The sequence below is a fragment of the Montipora foliosa genome, chromosome 9 (assembly GCF_036669935.1).
Source record: "Montipora foliosa isolate CH-2021 chromosome 9, ASM3666993v2, whole genome shotgun sequence".
NCBI classification, from domain to species: domain Eukaryota; kingdom Metazoa; phylum Cnidaria; class Anthozoa; order Scleractinia; family Acroporidae; genus Montipora; species Montipora foliosa.
The window spans coordinates 45,306,462-45,316,075 of NC_090877.1; the positions used below are offsets into that span (position 1 = coordinate 45,306,462).

Below are 9,614 nucleotides of genomic sequence, written 5' to 3' on the forward strand. Positions count from 1 at the left end.
GTGAAGTGACCCTTAAACGTAATAGTTGTCTCTTATAGATATCGGAAAAAAATCAGGTGGCTTTAATGGGAACCCGTTAATTACCGGTCTCAGTCTTAGGCCTCGGGGAATGACGAAACAACAGGACTACTAATATTGACATTAAGGGAAGGCTTTAGCTCTTGAATGAACAAAGTCTCTTTAATTTTGCAGTGAAAGTCAGTTTTTCCGGACGCTAAAATGTCAAAGTGATCCATTTAATGTCGTGGCCAGTGGTTTTCGCATGATCAGCAATGGCTCATGAATGGTCACTTTTAGCTAGGGCCTTGAAATGTTCTGTTTTTCTGTCGTGGAGTCTTCGTTTTGTTTTGCCAATGTAGAATTCATCGAAGTTCCAGCAGACAATTAGTAGTGAGAAGTTATTGCTGTTTTAGCTATTACTTCTCTCATTATGTCTAGACACGTACTGCTGCAGATCATTTTTCTCAATCTAGGTTCCAGACCCCTATTGTTTACGATATATATATAGTTTTCAAAAATTGTAACGGTCACTTTTGAAAATTTATCATCGCTGTTTGTGTTATTTTCTTAATCAAGCTACGATGGCCTAAGAACAAGAGTTCATATTCCCTTATTACATCCCTGTGCGGGCAAGATGAACCAAATCGCAAGCTGTGATTGGCTACCTGAGCGGGCAAGATGGAGCTATACTACCCGCTCGGGATTTCTCGCTTGGTCCTGCAAGATCAAAGATCACTTTTTTTTTGGTGTTTTATCTCATAAAATAAATCCTTTATCATGACCAAGCTTTTTCGGTCAAGATGGCTGGATAATGGCCTGGTTCTTTTTTGCATTTTTATGGACCTCGACCTCTTCTCGGTCCATAAACACGCAAAAAAAGAACTTGGCCAATATCCAGCCATCTTGACCTCACGCTTGGTCAATAGCCAATATATACATGGGTCTCTTCCAATAATATTTTTTCAATGTTGCCCAAAACTAGTTGGTGTGTTCACCTTGCTTCTATCTTTTTTTTAAAGAAAGACACCTGATTGGTCAGTTGTAATGATGTTGTGAAATAACAGACTTAGCTGCTTTGCTGTTCTGCATGATATGAAAAAAATGGCCGCTTTGGTAGGTATCACGTTTGGTGACGAATTCGAAAAGTTTGACTTTGAGGGAAAAGTCCCATTCTCTCCTGACAACACATTGTGAAAAAGAATGTAGAAAAACATATAGAGGACTGACAAGGTAATAAGCATTGTACTCAGAGGCAGGTATTGGTCGCGTTGAAACTTTTATTTCCAATCAGCAGAATGTTTATTACAATCAAAAGAAGCCCCAACAAACAAAAGTCGCCATTATCCAAATTATGTATACGTAATTGTGAATTTAAAAGATTTATGTCCCTTTAAAGAGCTTTTGCCGGACTGAAGCTTTTATGTTGATATCTAAGCTTGAGGTTTAGGAACTTCCTCAACAAAGATTCGGGACACTGCATTCCAACCTGTGTGGGCATCAGCATTTCCATAGCTAGGACAATTGCCGACCCAGAATCCCACTCGCACCTTTCCCTTGTGAATGTTGTTGCAGTGCCCTTCAATATGGCGGACGCGGAGAGGTTCTTGACCCGCCAAGCGTAAGTACACAACACCATCAATAGGGAGGGGAGCCGAGCATTCAGCACCGTTGAAAGTGAAGTACCAGCGTTTACAGCAACTAGTGCAGCCATAAACTCGCAAAGTACCAGTCCAAGCCACATGAAGAGCTGTATCAGAGAAGTTCTTGGTGAACACGCAATCCTGGGTAATAAAAATCGTCTTATATTAAATGTATGAGCGGCCATAAAAGTAGAGATAATTCCAGCTCCCAGAAGTCGGTAATAAATCGCTATACTATTATTTTTAATTATCATTCGATTATGACTATCAGTTGCACTTTAACAAATTGATGTCAGTTTTCCATGTGTCTGTCCTGTTATTGATCATAACTTTGTCAAAGTAGCTGTGGGTCCACGATGCGATAGCCGAGTAGATCCGCAGACTACTCAGTTGACAATGTTATGACGAAATTCATTGTCAATAACAGGACAGACGCATGAAAAACTGAAATCAATTTGTTTTTTACAATAACAAAAAGGCAGAGGGGTCAAAATTAAGTGAAAACACGAGAAGAACGCGAGACAAAAATGCGGAAACTTCAATTTCATGCAATATCTCGTCAATATCGCATAAATTATAAATTTATGTGTCTGTCCGCTTATTGACAATAAAAATTAGCCAATGAGCGCGAGAGAATTTTGCAGTAATTGTAAAAAAAAATAATTATGCAAATCAATAAGAAAAAAATCCAGAAAAGATCAAATAAGGGATCACTAAATGAACCTTGAAGTGTAAGTTTTAGGAAAAGCATATCCTTCTAAATTTCAGGCAAAGTGAATCAAAGATTTTACCTCCAATTGTTTTCCCTTTTTTTCTGTAGTAAATATTCAGCGCTTAAATCTATCCATTTTTTTTTATTTAATAGAAGAAATTAATATCTACTAAGCAGATTAATTTATCTGTTTACTACACGAGAAATGACCTCTTCCAGGAAATGACGTGCACATGTGTTTCACTTTCTCCAGCGACTGTTTACCAACGATATAAACATGTCTTCTCTTTTGCCTAAAAGATAATCTATTGCTAACCTTAATCAGGCCATGATCTTTGCCATCGCTAATTTTCCAGGCGCACTCCTTCCAGTTCTTAAAAGCCATCACACCTGGAGCTCCACTTGCACCACTCTCTCCTCGCTCTCCTTTTTGGCCGGGAGGGCCCTGGACACCGCGTTCTCCCTTTGCGCCATCCTTTCCATTTGCACCAGCAGGACCCACTACCCCACGAGGTCCCTGGGGTCCAGCCTTACCGGGTTGTCCTTGGTCTCCTTTGGCCCCTTCACGACCATCTCTTCCGTCACGGCCTGGTAACCCAGGTGACCCAGGCTTTCCATGCATTCCAGGAATGCCTCCATAGAAAAGGGAAGCAGGCTGTTCGTTTAAAAGGAAAAAAAAAAAGGAAGAAATAAATTCCCTGATTATTCACAGTTACGACTAAATCTAATTTCTAATCATTGAAAACGAGTGACACCTCCTCTTCACACTTACTGACAACCCACGCCCCACAGCGTCCCTTTCACCCTCCCCTCCCCATGGAAAACTTCTTTTGTTTTGAGGTGACTCATTAATTTTTATCAATGTATCCCTAATTGAGAAAACAAGTTATTTAGTTTTGTATCTACTGAACCAGTGGTTTACTTTTTGCTCACCGCATTGTTGGGTAGTTGGCTGCTCTTGTTGTTCGCTGCAGCAAAATAACTCAGGATCGCAAACACAAGTGAAAACACCAAGGCCGGGGTTGAATTACTTCGAAAATGAACCATTTCGTTTCGCTGGGATCTGTAACGAACACAATAAAGTAACAAAAATCAGTGACCTTTTTCCATGAAATAGGTGAGGACCTTAATAAGTTAAAATTAAATGCGAAGCTTTTGCTTTTCATTTAGATATTTCCACACCCCATCCCCAGGGGACAGTGTTAATCAACTCCGCTTTTTGTTTCGCTAAACATTAAGGCAAAAAATAATCGGTTGTCTATCAAAACACGAAATAGTTGCACCTGGATTTTTTCCCTTAGTTAGTTATCTCCGCCATTTATAATTCCAGAAATTTTCGCTTTTTTTAATTAACCAAGCTACTGGTATAATCTCCTACTTCAGAGACAATGCGATCAAATTTTTTTACATAAAAAGAGAAAAATACTGGCGTTTATTAGATGAACTTGTTTGACCAAAGTTTTCATGCAAATTAATCTGCCAGAACAATATCTACAGAAATGTTAGTTTCGTCTTTCTCTCAGCCGAGAAAAAGACGCTAAAAACCTTAATACTTTTACCGCCGTGGAATGAGAAAATGGGGGAGAAGACCATACCTGAATTCGCAAAGGAAACTCGCTTTGTGTTTGTTCAAGTTCCTGCGTAACAATTCCAAAGTCAGGAGTTGATAACAACATTTGTTGGAGAACGAATTTTATAATCTCTTCTGTTGACTTATCTTGTCACTTTTTCAAGTCCGCTAAATCATTAGTTGATAGAATATTAATAGTTATCCGTTACCATCAACGGAATTGTTTCAGCTGTCAAACAAAATGTTAAATTTCATTCCTGTTTTTTTTTGTTTGCATAACAGCTAAAGAATATTCCCCCTTCCTGTAATCATTTGTCTCACTTTACTCACTAACTGCAATAAAGTTACGACTACTTGCTTTTCCCCGTTGATTCATGGCCCTAGCTCATATCAGCGGAAAAAATCTCGGTCCGTTACTAACAATACAGACCTCGAATTCGGTTAGTACGACTGAGATATGTATTCTTCATGTATTCTCATCGATTGAGGCATAGTCGCATACCATCCATATGGGTAAAAGTGGGGAAACTGGTATACACGGGTAACCTTAGTTTGATTTAACCAATGGCAACTTGATTATTTTAGCTCTCAGAAATCGATAGTATCCTCTTCCCGTCCAACTATTAATTTCCTACCTTGAATTTGTTAGCTGAACTTTGAGTGCGAAAAATTGCAAAAATAAACCTACTGAAAAGTACTAAGTTTCTTTTACCGAGAGCTAAATTGGCAAATAACTGACCCACGTCTTCAATAAGTGACTGATGTCAGAAAGGACTGTATTTCCCCTCCTGCGAATCGTTTAGAAAACATTTCAGGTAGGAATCTCCAGTGTTTTTGGCAACGAAAATTCTCGACAGTTTGGCCGCTACTGAACGAATATTTATATCTCAGCGCCTTGTTGAATGCACATACTGAATTTATAAGTACAGCCTTGAAGTGCTCGCACTAGATTCGTATGCCTTCACTTTCATTGCTCCGAAAGAGGTTGAAATGTTACAGAGAAATCAATAAATTTAATGACCATATCCGATCAAAAAAGGTGGCATCTAATAACTAACTTCCCATATTAGCCGCTTTACCTCGTCAGTTGCCAAACGAGTCGAGGCAGTTAAGTAAACGAGATACCAAATTAGAGGTCATTAAATAGTGCTACTGAGAACTTGTGATCACTCACCGTCTATCTGTTTCTCTTACTCTTGTTTTTGGACAGTCTAATTCGCGTCCTCCGACATGGACAGTGTTACATTCTTTTCAAATTTGTAAATTTCATGATCGCTTTGTAATCTTCACACAATATTTTTTTCCGAATTTAATTTGTATCACCTTTCATTTCGCTTTCACCCATTGAAGGCCGTAGGTCCGTCCTGGCAGTCGAAAGCTGGTGGTTCCTTTTTAACCAGAGAACGTTTTATTATTATGTTTAATTAAGTTTGCTGTTAACAAAAAACCCACTTGTCGATAAGGTTGGACTGTTTAAAGAGTATTCGACAATGCCGGATTTGTGTCGCTGTATAAGTTTTGAAATAAGAAATTTTCATATATTCACGGTCACCTTAAGGTACCGTTGGAATTGTTTGTTCTTCAAGTGGCAAACGAGGTACATGTCCCTTTCTTATGTAGCTTTAACACTACTTTAATACGAGGTAAGAGGAAATTTATCTCATTTAATTATTTAATTTTTTAATATCTTTGGTATAACTGAAGCGCTCTGGAAAAATCGGTGACACTAATTCTAATTGCACTTCTGACATTTCGTGAACATTTGACGATACTGTAATGGTTGAGAGTTCGGTTTGAGAACAGATCAGTGGAAAATTTATAGCGAGACGCAGGAAAGAAAAGGATGCTGATAATGATCCGAAAAATCTACGACTCAGATAGGGGTTGTTTAGCAGTTGAAAATCAGGGAAATTAATAAACAGCGAAACTCCCACCACAATTACTTTTTCTGTAAATGAACGTAGGGCATTCACGAGTTGCCAAAGGGAGATGAACACTTGCATACAAAATGTTCAGTGACCGAGCCATTGGAGGAACACGCACCCCTTCCATGGCCCGGCTTTTTCGTCGCAGTTTTTTAGTAATTCTTATGGGAAAACTGAACTTGGGATAAACTTGAATATTGAAATCTTTGCTCTTGAGATTTGCTCATGATGGCACAACTCGAACGCTTTTCTTGTTTTGCGCTGTTTTGTGAATGCATTAATGATAACTGATCAGGAGATCTAGAAAGTTTTTCTCACATCATGTTTTTTATGTCGATCCCTTTTCCTATAGACAACCTATAGAATACAAGTGGTAAAAATGAAGTAAAGTCAAAGCTATAAACACTTTCCTTCCCATTTTACTATCAATTCGGATTCAGAGCAGCTGATGATGTAATTATTAAATATAGACAGAGCGCTCACATTCCCCCTGTATACGTATGTCTTGAGTGAGATTTTTGTGTGCGTTGAGTTTCAAGTTCCAGTCGTCTACTCATGATCGCACGAGGTTGTTCTTCCGCTTAAAAATAATACTGAGTTCATATGATCCGCTTTGATTTGATCCACAGTCTCCTCATTTTGCATAAGTGACTTGTGCTCAGTTTCTACAATGAACCGATTATTACCATTATTGTTCAGGACGCAAAGAAGGAATCAAGTTAAATCTTCTCATCCCATTTGAAGACTTTTTCGGAACAAAATCATTTTTTCAAATCAGAACGTCTATTTTAATTAATAAATGAGATGGATATATTTTTATTTTCTACAGACTTTTTGCTTCGACGATTCTTGTTTACTTTTTGAGAAAGTGCTTCCTTTGTCGTGGAAAATTTCGCATGTTTTTTACCGCGCACTACTTTTTATTGTCTTCTAGATTTGTTTTGTTGAGAGAGAGGACAAAATTAAGTATTTTTGAAGTAAAATAAAGTTCCGGTTCTGTTTTATCAGCACAAATCTCTTTCCCCTCAAACATTAATTTTGTTTATTCTCTTGAAATCTGACTATCGAAAACTGTGCTAGTTACAGCCTCAAAAATATCATAAAAAGAGCCACACTTGTTTTTGGAGAGGCAGGTGGTGATTCAAAATTTGCATTAAGTACGCTAGTATGCTTACAATAACGTCATTGCGATTTTCAAAATGCCAGTATTTCCGTCGAAAATTTGAAATTGAGATGATTTACAATAAGAAATCCTCGCAAGGTAAAGTTTCCGAGATTTGAGAAGACACTCAAGGATTTGTCGTTCATAGAAATGAAATGTGGCAGCAGAGTGGATTTGTTAATTTTATGGTGTATTGATAAACCTTCCTACCGCGATAATCTGAGTCGATGACTATGACTCGATCTTCCGAAAACGAATTATACGAGTATATGCATAGTTTTATACTCTCTGTAATGCTAGGATCAAGCCCTTTGATTCGATTAGTAGAAATCGCTTATATTGATCTGGGTTTTCACTTTGCAGCTTTTTCCAATTATGTGCGTGATCTTGTCTCTACGGTTGCAATTTGGTTTGTGGCCGGTCAATTGCTTCAGTTTCATTGCTCGCCTGTTGATTTTACACGTTTTTTGCACGGATTATTTTCCTTCACTGATGAATTAAGTAAATCAGTGACATTAAAATAAGCAAGTATGTTTTTCAATTGGCAATTGGGCCAATTGTAATGTTGCCACGTGCGTATATGTATTTACTTTGTCGCGATTTGGAAATTTAATTTTAAGGCAGAAGGTAAAGCGAATTAACAACCCATTATACGTCCGTCAAAAGTTCGGAAAAATATTTACTCTCAAAAGTTAGTCTGTGTAAAGCATTGAGTTGTATCTTTGTCATTTAAATGCGGAGAATTGAACAGTGAAACATTGGAACGCATGAATTATTTCCTTCCTGATCTTAATTGTTTTTACGGTAGTTAGCAGGAAAAGTTGGCAGGGGGAAGCCATACAAAATTCTACAGCTGGCCCTTGCATAAAAAGAAAATTGTATACAGCTAAATGACCGAAGAAAAAAGCCCTTTTAATTTTATTGGGGAAATGTGAGAAACTAATTGCAAAGAAGACTGCTTCAAACGATGGTTTATCGAAAGGGAAAAGCCGAAACACCCGCATTAAAACATCAGTGGACAAACTAAGCCCACAGTGAGTCTGAGAATAGAACCCGGGTCACAGTGGTGGAGTACGAATTCTCTCATCAAAGCACCAACCCTGCTCTCCCGTAACAATTAGAAAAAAATGTAAACATAAACACGAACCTCACATGACCTGACTGAATTACACCTCGCAAACCTACGAGACACGAGACAACTTCCACTGATATCCTCATCGCCGACTTCATATATCTCTTCAATTCCTCATGTTCTTTGTCGTTGTACAACGTTTACCTCTTGCATAATTCTAGGGAAGGTAATAGATAGAGATTTCGTGATAAACAATGAATATTTGGGTCTTTGAATCGTAACGTTTTAATAACTGAGCTATACTAAACCTGGTTGCAAAACGAACCTTAAGTTAAAACGAACGTTTCCCACTTATTAATAAAGACGGGTTCGATTTATGCACCTTCAGTTCTTTCCTTGATCATATTTTCAGCCAGGAAATCCTTCAAAATTTGCACCCAAGCCCTAATCAAAAAAGGGCACAGAAACGAAAAAAGCTAAAGAACCTCAATTGGAACAATAAATTATTCATAAACACGAGCAGGTTAGAATTACGTGTCTCTTTGGATACGTCGATGCTCTGTACATTGTTCTTGGGACAATTTATGCTCGTTTTGGAGGGATAACGAGTGTTTGAATAACAGCTTTATAAGTGACTCCTTTTCAGTTAACTTTCATAAAAAAAGCACTTAGATGTTTCAACCAGAACGACGTAGTTGTTTCGAGCTTGTCGCTATCGGATTTTAACATTTTAAGATGTCCAACATGAATATTATTCATCTCATTTGAGAGCAAACGTATTTCCGGCTACCGAAGGTAATTGTTACTTTTCGGCGAAGAGAACCGAAACCAAGAATACGAAATACGATTTTTTACGCATCAACTCCGTTTGGTATTAGCATTTTTTAATACAAACCAACATTTTCTTATGACACTTGAATTTTGTTTTGCAGTTAACTAGATGCTTCTGTGAAGCATACACTGGCTTGCCTGTGGTACGTGCTACAGAAAATCAGAAGGCACTGAATTGTGTGGTATTGAAATACAGCATTCCAGTCTCTGAAGAATAACAAATAAAAGAGAAGCGAGAAACATTGGCTTCTGGGCTGACATGTTGATAATTTTCAAGTTCCCTCACAACTTCTTTTCACCACAAGTGTGCCCTATGAGCATCCGAAAACTTTGTAATACTAAACTTCACTGAAGTCAAGCCCTGTTTCGCGGGGTTAGTGTTGGGATGGGAGACCAAAACAATAAACCCCTCATAAAAAACAGAAACATCTGACCGAAAATACTATTAACGCTAACAAATGCTGATGATGAAAAAGCAAATAAATATTGATACACAGTTTTCAGAAAGAGCAGAAGGAAGTTTCCCGGACGGTCGATCGAGAATAAAATATTTACGACATGAAAACAACATTAATTTTGAACCTTGAATATAGATCGTTTTCACTGTCACGCAATAAAAAAAATAAATCAAAAACTATCCAGTGCAAAACGCTAAGAAATTGTTATCTTATAGAAGATAAAGAAATAAGACACTTGTCCAAG

The 9,614-nt window shown here is 37.8% G+C and overlaps 1 protein-coding gene across 1 annotated transcript; it reads right to left on the reverse strand.

Moving 5' to 3' along the window:
- Positions 1-1,268: 1,268 nt before the first annotated feature.
- On the reverse strand, positions 1,269-8,552 carry LOC137969995 (collagen triple helix repeat-containing protein 1-like). The gene is made up of 5 exons (XM_068816423.1): positions 8,407-8,552; positions 8,157-8,298; positions 3,286-3,415; positions 2,669-3,007; positions 1,269-1,781 (listed from the first exon to the last, which is right to left on the reverse strand). Exons 2-5 carry the CDS (start codon positions 8,237-8,239, stop codon positions 1,431-1,433), a joined length of 903 nt encoding a protein of 300 aa, XP_068672524.1. The 5' UTR covers positions 8,240-8,298; positions 8,407-8,552; the 3' UTR covers positions 1,269-1,430.
- Between the last annotated feature and the right edge of the window lie 1,062 nt (positions 8,553-9,614).